This window comes from Tenrec ecaudatus, chromosome 14, assembly GCF_050624435.1.
Source record: "Tenrec ecaudatus isolate mTenEca1 chromosome 14, mTenEca1.hap1, whole genome shotgun sequence".
NCBI lineage: Eukaryota > Metazoa > Chordata > Mammalia > Afrosoricida > Tenrecidae > Tenrec > Tenrec ecaudatus.
The window spans coordinates 55,676,116-55,693,176 of NC_134543.1; the positions used below are offsets into that span (position 1 = coordinate 55,676,116).

Genomic DNA, 17,061 nt, shown 5'->3' on the forward strand with positions numbered 1-17,061 from the left:
TATTCCCCTGTACCCATCATTATTGGCTCACTGTTCACCTCCTCCCCCTCCCCACCATGCCCCCCAGAAACCATCAGTCTTGTCGCTGTCTCCATAGGATTGTCTATCCTGCCTATCTTGTATAGATAAACACCCCAAAACAAAAGAATGTACAAGTAGTCGCCAGTCTAACAGGGATCCTGACACAGCACAGATGCATATCTCTCTGTTAACTTGGGAGTAGGACATGTTATCATCCATCAGTCCAGTCCCCTTTTCTTTCAGGGTTCCATGTCCCACTTACCTGACAGCACATACACCCTTTGAGTCCTCAGCGTTTGAGAACACAGTTTCTTCACTGCTGTAGTGAAACGTGAGGGAGAAGGGGAAGCGTAATAGACTTTTCATACAGAACATTGTAGCAGGAGCCCTGGTGGCTTAGTGGTGACACATTGGCTGCTAAGTGCAAGGTCAGCAGTTAAAACCACCATCTACTCTCCTGGGGAAACGAGGCTTTCTACTCCTGGGAAGAGTTAGAAACTCACAGGGGAAGTTCACTGGGAGTCGGAATCGACTCGGTGGCCGTGAGTAATTGTATTGTATTCTATTTTTTCACTTATTTTTGAAGTGGTTCATTCCATTTTGAACAAAAATTAACTGTTAACCCTCAGGTTCCTTGCAGCCTTAGTCTTTCCTATGTCTACAGATCCTCAGCTGGGTGAAGCTGGGATGGAGGAGGGAGCTTAGTCCCACTGCCCACCCAGCATGTTCGCGTGCCCACCTCCGAAACCGATGAAGATGTTACCCTGGACTTTACAGATGTGATTAAATGAAGGCTCTTGAGGTGGGAAGAGTATCCTGAATGACCAGGAAGGCGTCAATGTAATTACAAGAGTTCTGATTGGAGGTGGGCAGGAGAGTCAGGCTGAGAGGCCTACAGCTCAGAGACAGGAGCACAACTAACCAAGGAATGCGGGCAGCTCCCAGAAGGAAGGCAAGCCTCCGTGGAGAACGTCGCTCTGCCGCTCCCTTTGCAATCTCCGACCCCCCAAACTGTAAGACAATTTGTGTTATGTAAGCTCCTAAGCTTGTGGAAATTTTTGCCCGGAAGCGACTGGGAACTAGTACAAGCCAAGGTTAGCCTGTACTGGACAACACTGTGAAGTAAGAAAGGCATCATTCCAGGAGTCCCTCTCTCCTTTAATGTGCTCATACTTACAACACCGCCACCTTTGTATACTGAAAACTCCTTCAGGGTTGATATTTTTTCTTGTATGAGTTCTGTGTGTATCTTTCTCTAACTATATATAATATATATAGTTATAATATACATTATATATATTTAAAATTCATTTCATTGGGGACTCTTACAGCTCTAATAACAATCCATACATCCATTGTATCAAGTATATTTGTACATATGTTGCCATCATTATTTTCTAAACATTTACTTGATATTTGAGCCCTTGGTATCAGCTCCTCTCCCCCCCGTGATCCCTTGACAAATTATTATTATTTCATATCTTACACCAACTGCTGTCTCTTCCCCTGTGGTTTCTTTCCCCTCTTCACTCCATCTTTCCCCTACCCTTCTGGTTTCACTACTCCTCCCATTTCTTTTCCTCAGGGGTTTATCTGACCTGGATTCCGTGTATTGTAAGCTCTGTGTACATGCTCTAATAACTAATAATATTTTAAACAATTCAGGTATCCATATAGCATTTAACAAATGTTAATTAAGTGCCAATCCTTTACCAGATCTTATGTTGATACTGTCTTGGGAGAAGTATAGTCAGAATGTTTCTTAGAAGAAAAGATAGCAAGATTTCAGCTCATGCATTCTGAGCATTTTCCCAGAAGGCATCAGTTCCTGGAAGGCATCGTGCTTGGTCCAGTAGAATGTCCATGAAAAAGAGGAAAGCCTCTGAAAGAGAGATCAATGGTGGCTGTGGCAATGGCTTAGCCACACCAATTGTGAGGATGGCACAGGAGCAGGCAGTGTTCGTTCTGCGGTAAGAGGAGCATCTCTGTGAATCGGAACTGTCTCGATGGCACTGAACTGTGGATGCTGCTGCTCGTCAAGCGGAGTTGACCCACCGCTGCCTTTGGAGAGATTCTACTCCAGTCAAGGGAAAGAATCATGAAAAAATAAGCCTTGTAAGAAGGTATGATTTAGGATTCTTGTAAGGTCCTGCCAACAAGCCGGCCCAAGTGACTGAGATTTCCCACATCAGGAGCACTCTTCTGGGTAAAGGGGTTGTTTTCAGATGACCGTTGTTATAAAGCACTTTATTGGTTTAAGGGCCTGTCCATCTGAATTGCACATGCGGATAGGGTGTGCTTCAAACTTCTAGGCCGCTATGAGATAGCGAGAAAGGAAGCATCTACACCCACTGCGCGAACCATCCCTCGGATGCTATGTTTATCTATGACAGAGCCAGACACACAAGATGTTCACACAGTGTTAATGGAGTGAAAACTATTATCATTGCTTATAGAAACTGAACTGTAAACAATAGAAGCAGAATTGCTCTTTTTTTGAAACAAATTTTCTTTTTTTCTTTAATTTCATTTATTTAGAATTTTGTTCATTTCTTTTAGAAAATCATTATATTAGGGGCTCATGCAACTCTTATCACAATCCATACATACATCAATTGTGTAAAGCACATCTGTACATTCATTGCCCTCATCATTCTCAAAACATTTGCTCTCCACTTAAGCCCTTGGCATCAGCTCCTCATTTTTTTCCCCTTCCCCGCTCCTCCCTTTCTCATGAGCCCTTAATAATTTATAAATTATTATTTTGTCATATCTTGCCCTGTCTGAGGTCTCCCTTCACCCAATTTTCTGTTGTCCGTCCCCTAGGAAGGAAGTCACATGTAGATCCTTGTAATCGGTTCCCTCTTTCCAACCCCCTCTCCCTCTACCCTCCCAGTATCGCCACTCACACCCCTGGTCTTGAAGGTATCATCCACCCTGGATTCCCTGTGTTTCCAGTTCCTATCTATACCAGTGTACAACCTCTGGTCTAGCCAGACTTGCAAGGTAGAATTCGGATCATGACAGTGGGGGGCGGGGGGTAGGGAGGAGGAAGCATTTAGGAACTAGTGGAAAGTTGTATTTTTCATCGGTGCTACATCACACCTTGACTGGCTCGTCTCCTCTCCTAGACCGAAACAGATTCTCAAAGGGGAACCACTCACCCTTCCCAAAATGATCCATGTCCATTCTTATGTGGGTGTACCAGCATGCAGTGGTTCAGGTCATGCTGTGTTCTTGTCATTGCTGCCCCACTACCACAAGAGGTCTCATGGCTCCCAAGGCTTCTGCTCGGCCCCTGGGCTCTATTGGGTCTTGCCTTCCAGGCAGAAAGACCTAAACCTTTGCTGCTGGGGCCCTTCTAGGCCTTTGCCTCTCACTCCAACAGGATAGCCAGGCCCATGTGGCCCCATAAAGCTGCCCAGGGAATGAGAGCTCTTAAGTGTGTAGCTCTGGTCATACTCCGGCCTCTGTTCTGCATGGGAAAGCGTTACAGGTGTGCAGTGGCAGGTAAGCATCCATCAAGGACGAACCCAGCTCTCTCTCCGTGGACTAGCAAGTGTACCATTGCATGTTTCTTTCTCTGTGGGCCCACCAACCCGCTATCCCTTACTCTTCAGTGATGAAAGTTCTCTCCTCAGTGTTAACAGCACTCTTCTAGGTCTAGGGCAGCGGTTCTCAACCTATGGGTCATGACCCCTTTTGGGGGTCGAAGGACCCTTTCACAGGGGTCGCCCAATTAATAACAGTAGCAAAATGACAGCGACAAAAATAATTTATGGTTGGGGAGTCACCACAACATGAGGAACTGTATTAAAGGGTCACAGCACTAGGAAGGTTGAGAACCGCTGGTCCAGGGGATTCTCAGTGCAGGAACCCTGGACTCAAAGAATGAGCTCTGCTCCAGTCTTCTTACAAGACTGAAAAAAATCCAGTATATTATACTATGAGCTTGACCATATTAAAAAAAGACACACAGACATTTTAGGGAAAAGTTTACACATAAAATTAAGTTTCCTTCTAACATCTATACAAATTGTTCCATGATATTGGTTACAATGTTACAATGAGTCAGCACTATTATTTCCACTAGGTTTATTGTTTCCATGGATCTAGCTTCCCTCCCACTCGCTACCTTCTCATCTTTGCTTTCAGGGAAATGTTGATTATTTGGTCACCTCATCATGTGGATTGTGTAAGGGAGCACATCACTCACTGGTGGTATTGGTTATTTGATAAACCAATTTCTTATTTGGCTGAAAGACGACTTTCAGAAAGAGCTTCAACCCCAAATTCAAAGGATCTCTTAGGACAATGGTCTCAGGGGCTCCTGTAGTATCTGTAGGGTCTATAGGTCTGGCCTTTAAAAAAATGCTTTTATTGGGGGCTCTTATATTTCTTATCGCAATCCATACATTCCTCCAATGTATCAAGCACATTTGCAAATATGCCGCCATCACCATTTTCAAAGCATTCTCTGCCCACTTGAGCCCCTGATATCAGTTCCTCATTTCTTCCCCCTCCCTCTCTCCCTCACGAACCCTTGGTAAGTTATAGAATGTTTTTTTCCATATCTTACACCATCCTCCGTCACCCCTCACTCACTTTTCTGTTATTCATCTCCCTGGGAAGGGTTCTAGATGATCCTTGTGATCCATTCCCCTTTTTTCCCCCTCCCCTAATCCTCCTGGTATCTACTCTCCTGGTTGGCCCTGAGGAATTTATCTATCTCAGATACCCCGTGTTTTGGGCTCTTATCTGTAGCAGTGTGCACACTCTGGTCTAATCCAAATTGTGAGGTATAATTGAGGTCATGATAGTGGGGTGAAGGAAGCACCAAAGAGCTAGAGGAAAGTTGTGTGTTTCATCGGTGCTATACTGCACCCTGACTGGCTCATCTCTTCCCTGTGACCCTGTGAAGGGATGTCCATTGTCTACAGAAGGGCATTGGGTCTCCACTCCATGACCCCCTTCATTCACATTGGATATGGTTTTATTCTGGGTCTTATATGCCTGATACCTGATCCTGTCGACACCTCATGATCACACAGGCTGGTGTGCTTCTTCCATGTGGGCTTTGTTCCTTCTGAGCTAGATGAGCGCTTGTTTATCTTCAAGCCTTTAAGACCTCAGACACAAAATCTTTTGATAGCCTGGCACTGTCAGCTTTCTTCACCACATTTGCTTATGCACCCATTTTGTCTTCAGCGGTGGTTTCGAGAAGGTAAATATCACAGAATGCCACATTGTTAGAACAAAGTGTTCTTGTGTTGGGGGAGTACTTGATTTGAGACTCAATATCCATCTTCAACCTTAATTCTTAACATATAGATATGAGCACATAGTTCTATTCCCTTCTCTCTCTCTCTCTCTCTCTCTCTCTCTCTCTCTCTCTATATATATATATATATATATATATATATATATATATACAGCTCAAATTCTACAAAAAGGCCAAACCCTCTCATTATATATAATGAGAGGGTTTGGCCTTTTTGTAGAATTTGAGCTGTAGTCTATCTGTTGCTCCCATTCTGTCCATTAGCTTCTATTGGGTCCCTGGTCAGAATGGTGGATAGAAATCCCTGAGCACCATCTAGCTCTTCTGCTCTCAGGCTAGAAGAGGCAGTGGTTTATGTGGGGATATTAGTTTTTTTTGGGGGGGAGATTAGTTTTATGGAATGCTTTATTCTTTGAGTCTTTCATTTCCGCCATTCTCTGTTGCTCCTGATGGTTACAGACCAATCATTGTGTGGATACACACTTGCAAGCTTTTAAGACTTCAGATGCTCTCACCAAACTAGCATGTAGGACATGGTATTAGGCTAGATCCTCCCAGTGACACTCAGACATGTATATAAAGAGCGACGTTTATATAAGGGGAAGAGCTCACACAGTTGTACAAATGGTTAAGTCTCGTCTGGTTCAAGTCTGTGGGTCAGATGTTAAACTGGAGGCTTCTCCTGATGGGGCTTGTTGATGGGCTGGGAAGTCAGAAGATGAACTAGGAGGCAGGAGGAGAAAGCAGAGACCATAGCTGGTGGCTGCAGAGGCAGATCAGCAGATTAGATGTTCTAGCAGGCTGCTGAAAGTTCCCAGAATTGGCAGACATATGGGAGGTCTTGGCTCAAGTTCAGAGAGTTAGAGCTGAGTGCTACAGACACAGGTTCCACAACAGCAAGAGGAGAGAGCCTGCAAGGAGGGAGAGAAAGAAGAAAAGAATAGTAAAAGGAAGGGCGAAGGGAGGGAGAGGGAGAGGGGAGGGAGAGAGGAAGGGTTCTACATAGCATTTATTTTAGTTTTGAAGTAGACCACATCCCAAAGGAGGTGTCAGGCCTGAGTGAGAGGTTACCTGGATTTGTTTACATTATGTTATGTCACATTATGGGGGAGGCTTTCCTATCAAACTGCTGAGAATCCTGGCCCAGCCAAGTTGACACAAAATCTAACATAACTATCACAACGTTATCTTTATGAACGATGGACACCCATTGACTAAGCTGAACCTTGAGGCTATGGTCCAAAGCCTTAACTCCTGTAAAGGAATTCTGTGAGTTGTTTGAATCTGTCTAGGAAGTCTCTTACCATACTCTTTTTAAGATTTTGTTTATGGTCGAATATTTTTGACACACAGAGATTTATGTATTTGAATCTGTTACTTTATCCTTTATGGTTTCAGCCTTTGATGTTTTACTGTTCAGGACCTCCCCAAGATCATACAAAAATTCACGTGAAGTCTACTTTGCACACATGAAATCACCATGAGTTGGAAGAGACTCAGTATAACAGATGACAAAAACAAAAACAACAACAACAACAACAGGATTTGCTTTCATTCTTGAGGTTACAAATAACAAGTCTAGCATTGTTTCCACACATTAGTACCTCAGTCTTTTCTCACATTACTTGGTTTCTTTTGTTTGTTTGAGATGAACTTGTTTGTCATTAAAGACTCCAAGTCCATTTCAAGTTTGCCTTTCCTCCTCTTTTTTTATTTTAAAGCCACTCAACCACAATTTGAGCTTGAAGGATAAGGAATCTAAAGGGATTTTTTTTCTTTTTGACTTTTAAAGACACATACTATATCTACATTACATATTATATATTACTTGGTTTCAATACCATTTTGCCATTGTGTTTACCCAATTTGTCTCTCTTCCAGGGGATATATGAAACATGGTCTTCAATATTTGGTTTACAACTAAGCATAGGGCTTAAATAGCTCATCTCTCATTCTAGAGGCCAAACTTCTATTGATGAAACCAAATATCACTGTTGTCTAATATTCAATGCCTAATACTTTTCAGACACTAAAATACCTGATATAAAACAGTGCCTGAATATCAATGCCCAATATCCTAAGAAATGAAAACATTTCTATCTTGAATAAATAATGAATAAAAGCCTTATAAAAATCTGGTAGTCTGAAAAAAAAAAAGGGCGGAACTTCAAGACTGTCCCGCTACAGGGGCAGCAAACAGACTGGCGAATCCTGTCAACATGAGCTTTTTCAGAATTCTGCAACCCAGTTTAAAACTTTTAAAAGCCTGCATTGAGTGGTAAATGAGATGAATTATAACTTGTTTCATATGAATGTGTTGTGTTTTAATCGCTACTTCATCTTCTAGAAATCAGTAATTTTCAAGTGTGGGCCAATGGCCCCTTTCACCTTGGCTATCTGTGAAATGCAATTACCTTGAGTCAAAGTGGATGAGATAATCGGAATCACTGAGGGTGGTTATCAGGAAATTGCTTCTAATTAGCTTTACAGAAATTGAATACACACTATAAAGTTTGAGAATCACGACTATAGGCACTCACAATTAACTCTTTGATGGTCTCTTCTGATTATTTGCTTTGGACAAATGTCAATAGCACCTACGCACGTAGGTTGGAGATAAGCATGTTCAGGTTTTATGTGAAAATCAAAAGATAATTCGGCTCATTCCCAGTACTCATTTTTTCTATGATTAAATAAATATCCCTGGGCTCTGAATTTTGTCAAAATAGAGAAAATTTATTAAAAAATTAAAATATATAGAATTCAGTGGTAAATTATTAAGTTCTTATATGCTTAAGATTTATGTTAGTCTGCCCATCTTCCTTAAGCATGTTCCTCCCTTTCCTTCTGAAATTCATTTCCTTGACAAAGCAGAGAAGCAAAGTGTGAGTAAGAATTGAGCTTACTGCTCCATGTCCAATGGAAATGGATATCCAGTTCTTTACAGGCCCCAAGACAAGACTGAAATTTTGCGATATAGTACTTAATTTTTGTTTGCTTTTAATTAAGGGCCATCCGAGTATTGTCTCTCTCAACGTGGAAACTTTACACTGCTGATTTTAGGCAAAACATTTAGGCATTCTTTTGGAAAGAGTAGGTTTAGGAGGCAAACTAGAAATATTGTATTATTTATGTTCACTTAGGCCTGTCTCCCAGTCTTAAGTCCTTCAAAGAGTCTCTATCGTTGTTGAACTATTCTGCTAGTGTTTGACAGTGAACTGTTCACATCTGCACTTCCAGGTTCCTTCTGACACAGCAACCTCGTTTGTCCTTGACTTTGCCTTCTGCAGGGAAGTATCTCGGGCGTTCCGCGCGGTCTGAAGGCTCAAGAGTGCACTGGGAGCCGCAGCTCCCCGCCGGGCGTGGTGGCGCGCGCCTGTAGTCCCAGCTACTCGGGAGGCTGAGGCTGGAGGATCGCTTGAGTCCAGGAGTTCTGGGCTGCAGTGCGCTATGCCGATCGGGTGTCCGCACTAAGTTCGGCATCAATATGGTGACCTCCCGGGAGCGGGGGGCCACCAGGTTGCCTAAGGAGGGGTGAACCGGCCCAGGTCGGAAACGGAGCAGGTCAAAACTCCCGTGCTGATCAGTAGTGGGATCGCGCCTGTGAATAGTCACTGTACTCCAGCCTGGGCAACATAGCGAGACCCCGTCTCTTTTGCGTTCGCTCCACGCACACGCGCACGGGGACGTTACTGACCTGCTTACACGGCTGCGTTTGCCAAGAACACCGTGAACGCGCGGTGGGGAATAATACTGTAATTTTTAATTAAGGACAATATTGTGTAGCAACTACTACGTTGGAAACAAGACCAGGGCTGAAGTGGAATCGTACAACCCTCTTTTGGAGAGCGGGAATCCTGAACACAGCGGACAAGTGAAACGGCTGCGTTTCGGGATAGTTTAACATTGTACCCGTCTAAGTCATTGCGCCGTAATTCTCCTACGAGGGGACCACTGCAGTTCCCCTCGGAAAATCCCCCCTCCACGCGCTGTCCAAGGAGGTACGGGTACTCGACCAATCTGTGAGCGTTCAAAGAAGGAATGTGGACGTCAGAGGAGGGGGATCTATTTCGAATCGTTTCCGTATAATAAAAATCCAATCCACAGCTGGCGACATAGTCAGCCAAGATCCTTCGGAAGGTGGACGCCTTTCGCTTTAAGGAATCGTGGGCCTCGTGAGCGGCCGTAGTGCCCAGGCAAGTGCGCCTGCGCAGCCCGGCGGCGTCGCGTCCAGCCGTCAGCAGAGGAAGCTGCTGTGGTGGCGGCCCTCAGCGCTCGCCATGAAGACCCGCTTTAGCACCATTGACCTCCGCGCGGTTCTTGCAGAGTTGAACGCCAGGTACAACGTGACGCGTTGCCAGGCTCGTGAGAGACGTTCAGAGGGCACAGCCCGGGGCTCCCCGGTGAAAACACGACCCGCCCGAGGTTTCCCCTGCCCCCTCAGTGCTGCCCTGTGGACATGGCTGCGGGCCTGGGTGGGTGAGCGCGTGGCGCCCTTCCCGTGGCCTCCGGCCGCCGTGGGTCCGCTCCCCGATGCCCTCTGGTCACTCGTCTTGCCAGGCCCCCCGTCCGGTCCGCGCGAGGCTCTCCCCGGCTTGACCACCTCCCGGGAGACTTCCGGCAGCAAATGCTCCGTGAACCGAGTTGGCCGTGTGCGCTGAAGGTTTCCTAACCGGCCCTACGCACTGTTGGAAGGCTGCTTTCTATTATTCCGTCTAGTGACCTTGCCCATTACATTCCCGCAAGGACTCGTTTCTTTAAAACAAAAAATTAATTGGAGTGTGTTTTACTGTAGTTACTATGCCAACTGCTATCGAGGCAAAAATATTAGGTCATTTCCAAAGATTCACTGCATCGTATAACATACCTAGAGCTGATGGAGGGGGCGGGAGGGGTTTGCCTGATGGTTTTTAACTCTGCTTGGAGCTTTAGCAGACTTCCGCGTTCACCTGCGGCCGTTAATTAAGTTGAAGTTTTATGTTTCAAACACTTAGTGTTTTTTTTTAACCTGTTTGCTTTCTTTGTGTAGCTTGCTAGGAATGAGAGTACACAATGTTTACGATGTGGATAACAAGACATACCTTATTCGTCTTCAAAAGTAAGAACATTTTCATCGACTTGCTTTATCTTTGGTAATTAGTTATGACATCATTGATATTCTCATGTACTTTTAGTTCGTTTCACTAATTTAACTTTGACAAGTGTCCTAAAGAAAATGTTTGATTTTTTTTCTTCTACAGACCAGACTTTAAAGCTACACTTTTACTTGAATCTGGCATACGAATTCACACAACAGAGTTTGAATGGCCTAAGAATATGATGCCATCCAGTTTTGCTATGAAGGTAAATTTTAAGTTATACTTTAAGCTGACATTTTAACTGTTTGGTTTTCCTTTGTTGTTATCACTGAAAGATAAAAATCAAGAGGGTGTTTGGTGGATAAACGATTAAAAAAATACAGGCAGTCCCTGATTTGCCAGGGATTTCCATTGTGAGGAAGTTTGCGATACTTCATTTTTTAAAAGAAGTTTTCATTATTGCATTTTATTGTCAGTATCTGTGTAAATACATTATTATTTTTCTGTAGGGATTGGAAACATTCCATGGAAGCATTGAGATACTTTGAGGTGCTCATTTTCGATTTATGTGTTCATTTGGAGAAACCCCTGTAGCAGCAATCTTTGTGGAAGGTGGTTACTTGGTGTGGTTGGCTGCCAGGGGGCTGGCCTGGGCTCCGTAGGTCCAGGGTTCTTCTTGGTTCTCAATGATTAGCTTGTCCGTGGAAGACAGTTGGCTGATAGGAACCTGTCGAATTATTCCCAGGTCTCTTTTGGCCTTATTCACCAAGGTTTGAATTTCTACAGCATCTTTTGCATTTTTATTTTCTCTGAAGGCATCTCTTATCCTTCTGGTAGCATATGTTCTGTAATTGTAGGTGCTGAAATGCTTGCTCTCTCTCAGCACGGCCCAGTAAAGATCTAACACTTGTGTGCGGCTCGAGGCTGCCATTTTGGAAATTAAAAAAATAATAAATCGGCCCTTTCCACTGAGGTCCCTAACCCAACCCACAAAGTTTCCAACGATGCAAAAACAGTAAGAAAAAATTCCAGAAGCACCGACGGCAAAACGAAACCAGGTGCCGCCTCACAGGTGGGGCTGAGCCTCCAGCCCCGTGCCCCAGCATCCTGCGTCGCCAACAAACCAAATCTTAAAGCAGTCTGTTTTGGTTATGAGACTTGAGGACGATCTGTAGACAATTAATGACTTGTTCTTTCACTCTCTATTATACTCCAAATCTTCCTTCTGTTTGCCACCCTGGACCTTGTAGTCCCATGGTCCAGTTGTGCCCAACTGTATTCTGTATTCTGTTAATCTATTATGGAGAAGAACTGCTCCATGGGGTTTTCTTGGCTGTAATCTTTTAAGTGAGCAACTCATGCTGGGGTGGGTTTAAATGCCCAACATTTAGTTCAGCAGCCTGTTGCTGCTTGGACCACCCAGGCTCCTATGAACTGTGTACCCCTACCCAATGTGTACTGTGTTGGAAGACCCCAGGACTTAATATATTACCAAGTGATTTTCTCTCTTGACTTCCTTTTTTGCTGTTGCATTTACTATTACCACTGTGGGAATGTTACCTAGTCTCTCACTGACATATAGAAAGAGTAAAATTGCTTGTAGTATGGAAAAGAAACTTCAGAGTCAGGGACAGTTAGACTTATGAACCTCTCACCTCTACTTGCCTTTTAATGATAATACAAATTGGCCTTCCCTTTAAACTGATAAAGCCCCCTTGCTCTCAACACATTCTTTATCACAATCACCTTCACTTGCTGCACATGGAGCTTTTAAATTGGTGAAAAAGTTTCCGGATTCTTTTCATGCACTACCCAACCACCAAATCTACTGTCATCAAGTCAATTATGACTCATATTGACCTTACAGATCCCAGAGTAGAACTGCCCCTTAGAGTTTCCAAGACTGAGTCTTTTATGGGAGCAAACTACCACATGATGGATTTGAACCCTCGATCTTTTCATTAGTAGCTAAGTGCTTAACCATGGTGCCACCAGGATTCCTTTGCATCCAGTAAACTAAGGCTACATAAGAACTTTATACACCTGTTCTGACTTATAAATTCGACTTAAAGAGATATTTAGAAACAGGTTTTTGTCACACAGGAGTACCTTTGAACTATTATGTCTCACTACATTGTATAACTGGGAGCAGACTATTTAACCTGGTGCAGTTTAGCTTCTTTAAATACAAAATGCAAGTAATGTTCCCTTGTGGAGTTATTTGTAAAGATTAATTAAAATAACCTTGGAAGCACCTCTAACAATGCCTGACACATAATCAAGGCTCTAAAAACCAAACACCCTGTTGCCATTGGATCAATTCTGACTCTCAGCAATCCTGCAGGACAGAGTAGAATTGCCCCATAGGGTGCCAAGACAGTAGATCTCTGCTGCAGCCCGCTGACGATCTCTTCTCTCCCACAGAGCAGCTGGTAGGTTCTAATTATTATCTTGACAGTTAGCGGCTGAGTGCTTAACTATAGTGCCACCAGGGTTCCTTAATTAGAGCTTGACATGTGTTCATTTTCTTTTTCCTCACCAGCAGTTTGAAATGACCAGCTGCTCCACAGAAGAAAGATGAGGCTTTTTATCCTGTCAAGAGTTAGTCTCAGAAACCCACAGGGGCAATTCTACCTTGTCCCCTAGGGTCTCTATAAGTCAGAATTGACTTGATGGCAGTGAGTGAGACATTAGAGAAGAACCTTACCCCCAGCAACTTAAAATCTGTTTTGCCATACGGTACATCATTTCTAGTACGCGGTACATCACAGTAATTGTTCTCTAGGTCTCAAGTTTGGGAATACAAACAAAGCTTTGAGGTACTGAGCAAAGAGTTTTGTTCACTAAGCTGGTGATAGGGAAATTAACAAATTGAACTTTACATGTGTACTATATGCGCATTTATTCTTGTCCTGAAAATAATCTTTCCATTTTCACTATTCCTCTGTGCCCACAAGTTACATTATATAAACCTCTGTTCCTTTCAAATGTGTATTTATCTTCATTTTAACTTTGTTTTTCTGGAATAAAAATACTAGGTGGGGGGGGAGGATGTGATTTTTCAGATACCCTGATAGTGTTGGTCGTTGTTGTTGTTTTTTAAAAATCATTTTATTTGGAGCTCTTACAGCTGTAACAACCCAGAATTCAATTAGATCAGCATAATTGTACAATTGCTGCCACCATCAGTTTCAAAACATTTTCTTTCTTCTTGAACTCTTTGATATCAGCTAACCCATTATCCCCTCCTTCCCCAACCCTACCCCCAGGAACCCTTATTATTATGTTATTTATTTGCCATATCTTATACCATCTAATGTAGCCATTCATTTACAATTCAGTTATTTGTTCCCCCAGAGTGGGCTTGTGCAGTCACATTGCTTTCAGTTCCTCCTCCCCCCACTCTCTTCCCCTACCTTCAGGGAATCATTACTCTTGTTGCTATTTCTGAAGGGTTTATCTATCTTGATTTCATACATCAAACAATCTTAGTTATACAAATGAATATATGCAGGTCTAACAAGATTAATGAGGTACAACTAAGACCATAAGGGTAAGGGGAAGAAATATTTAAAAACTAGAGGATAGTTATGTGTTCAGTGTTATCTGCACCTTGGCTATATCATCCCTTGTCTGTGGTCTTTCTGTGAGGGACTGTTCGATTATCTTACAGATGGGTTTTGAGTCTCCATTTTGTCTGTGCTCCTTCATGTCAATTTGGTTGCTTGTTTTTGAACTTCTGATACCTGTTCTTATTGACACCTGATGATCACATCGGCTGGTGTGCTTCTCCCATGTGGGTTTTTTTGCTTCCCTGCTAGATGGTTGCTTGTTTAACTTCAAGCCTTTAAGACCCCAGATGCTATATCTTTTAATAGCTGGGCACCATCAGCTTTCTTCACCACATTTGCTTATGCACCTGCTTTGTCTTAGGCTATCATGTCAGGAAGGTGAATATCATACATTGCCACAGTATTAGAACAAATTGTTCTTGTACTAAGGTAAGGTTAAGTTGAGGCTCAAAGTCCATCCGCTTCCTTGTTGTATTTGTGTGTGTGTGTGTATACACATGGATAAATATGCCTATATATGTGTTTATATATTTACATATATACATATCATATTTATAATTTTTAATATAATTTTTTACTGTAAAATTTTTTTTAACTTTCTTGATCAGTTCTCTGTTCTCCTTCCAAACTATCATGTTTACCCATCATTCACTTAGTAATTCCTCTTGGATGCATTGCAGTTGATCAAATGACCAGAAATACTACACCCTTCTCACCGTAAATTTTAGATCCCTTGCTATTCCTGTTCCTGTCATTATTGGCTCACCATTCCCCTCCCCTGCCGCCTCCTCGTCCATGTCCCTCCCGGAGCCATCAGTCCTGTTGCTGTCTCCTTGGGATTTTAAAAACATTGTTTTATTAGGGACTCATACAGCTTTCATCATTCTTGGGATTTCGTCTCCTGCCTAGGTTACATAGACACTAAAAGAGAGCTCATACAAATAGTTGTTGTCCTGACGCAGAGTAGATGAGTATCTTCTTAAATAGCGAGCACCACCTGTTATAATCCATCAGCCCAATCCCCCTTTCTTTCAGGGTTGCATATCCCAGAACCCCCTTACCTAACAGCACGTACAACCCATTTGGCTCTCAGTGTTCATGACTGAGGGGCGCGCCTTCTACAAGACCCCATTGCTCTTCCTGCAGTCAGGGATGGAGTGGTCTAGTGCTCCCCACCACCTCTGTTATACCTTTAGACTTTCAGTGTGGCCCCCTTGTGAATATCTCCTAACAAGTTCAGGTGAGGTGCCAAGTGCTGCCCACAGTCAGAAGTCTACAATGGGGATTCCTCAGGGACTTCAGGATTTTGTTCCCATCTCAGGTCTGTTGCTCTGCCCCCTTGGTTTGCCCAGGTGGGCCATTTAGACTGGCTGCACTCCCTGACCTGTATCTTCAGTGCTATCTTCGGTAGCGCTGTCATCTATGGTCATTGTTTATATCAAAATCAGTGTAACTCTACCCTGACTGCCTTGGAGTTAATTCCAACTTAGAGACCTTATGTAGGACTTCAGAGACTACAGCTTTACAGGAGCAGGCAGCCTCATCGTTCTTCCTCTGAGCTGCTAGTGGGTTTGAACCACTGACCTTGTAGTTAGCAACCCAATGCTTACTCACCACCACGAGAACGGCTTAAAATAAATGTAAGTCACCCTTAAACCAGAACTGTTGGTGCAACAAAGGAGGAAGATTTAAGCTTAGAAATTTGCAATTATATATTGCTTTAATACATAAGTGAGTTTTAAAGTCAGTTCGAGCTGTAAGGTAAACTCTTTCCTGTTATGAAAGGGTTGGCATTAATTTTCAGAGAGAGTGACTTTTTAAAATGACGGTAGATTAACTCAGTTGTGAAATTTTAGTCTTGACTTTGGCTTTGAAGGAAAGAATACTCTTGATTAAATGACCTTTGCAATTAAAAAATTAGAAGCCATTATAAAGTTTTTTAGGGGCTTCAGAGTAGTCTTATTTCTGGTCACTGGCATACTTAAAACATTTGTATTCAAGAATGGCATATTTTATCTAAAACAGTAGATATTTACCAAGTAACTTGTATTTGGGTTTGATGTGCTATTTTTTATTTAATTAGAAAGCCCTGATGGTGTAGTTCAGTGGTTCCCAACCTGGGGTTGTGATCTCTTTGGGAATTGAACAACCCTTTCACAGGGTCGCCTGATTTCATTACTGTAGCAAAATGACAGTTATGAAGTAGCAATGAAAATAATTTTATGGTTGGGGAGGTCACCACAACATGAGGATCGCGCGCAGCATTAGGGAGATTGAGAACCACTGGTGTAGTTGCTTTGAGTTGGGCTGCTAATAAGGTCAGTGCTTTGAAACCACCAGCTGCTTCTTGGGAGAATGAAGAGGCTTTCTACTATTGTAACTAGTTACAGTTTCAGAAACTGCAGAGGCAGTTCTACCTTGTCCTGTAGAGTCTCTGAGTCAGAATAGAGTTGATGGCAATGCGTTTTTAATTTACTTACTAATAATATCAAGAATCTTATGGGAAACTAGAAGAGGATTGGTACTTAAAAACTGAACGTTATTACATTCAAGTATTAAATAAGTTGATGAAAAGCTTGATGACAGTATCAGGCTGTACTAATAAAGTTGTGGCAGTAACAAGTGATTACGGTATAGATTACCGCAACCTTCTTATTGGGTAAGGGTTAGATTGCTAACCCCAGGGACAGTAGTTAAAGCCAACCAACTGGGCCACAAATGAAAGACAAGGCTAGCTGCTTCTGTACAGATTTCGTAATAAGTCTTGAAAACTGTAGATAGCATTGCTATGAGTTGGAATCTGGCAGTGGATTTGTTTTTTTATAAGCTTATGGGCTAGCGTTTATATTTGAAATGGCAGGTTAATTTTGAACATGAGTGAAGTGCATGAAAGGAAATTTGTGATACTTAGAAGATTAGCATAGAACGTGTATTAGACAGGGTTCTCTAGAGAGCTAAAACCAGATTGCTGATATTTATATATATATTTATAAAGACATATAACACAAGATATGAACTGTTAAATTATATACAGATAGATAGATTATAAAAACTGAACCTGTTGAAGAGCCTTTTCTTGTTCTGGGCCCCACTCAAAATTGGAGGCTTT

General features: G+C 42.7%; 1 protein-coding gene and 1 pseudogene across 2 annotated transcripts in view; one reads left to right on the forward strand and one right to left on the reverse strand.

Annotated features, from left to right (window-relative positions):
- The first annotated feature begins 9,508 nt into the window (after positions 1 to 9,508).
- NEMF (nuclear export mediator factor) overlaps positions 9,509 to 17,061 on the forward strand; it is a 65,998-nt gene continuing 58,445 nt past the window's right edge. The window contains exons 1-3 of one of the 2 annotated variants that reach the window (XM_075531170.1): positions 9,509 to 9,641; positions 10,332 to 10,400; positions 10,543 to 10,645. In XM_075531170.1, coding sequence (XP_075387285.1) covers positions 9,583 to 9,641; positions 10,332 to 10,400; positions 10,543 to 10,645 — 231 coding nt within the window. In that variant the 5' untranslated portion in view covers positions 9,509 to 9,582. Of the gene's footprint in view, positions 9,642 to 10,331; positions 10,435 to 10,542; positions 10,646 to 17,061 lie in introns of those variants that run through there. The other variant, XM_075531171.1, reaches the window with a different exon arrangement.
- On the reverse strand, positions 10,997 to 11,311 carry LOC142426079 (LYR motif-containing protein 4 pseudogene; annotated as a pseudogene).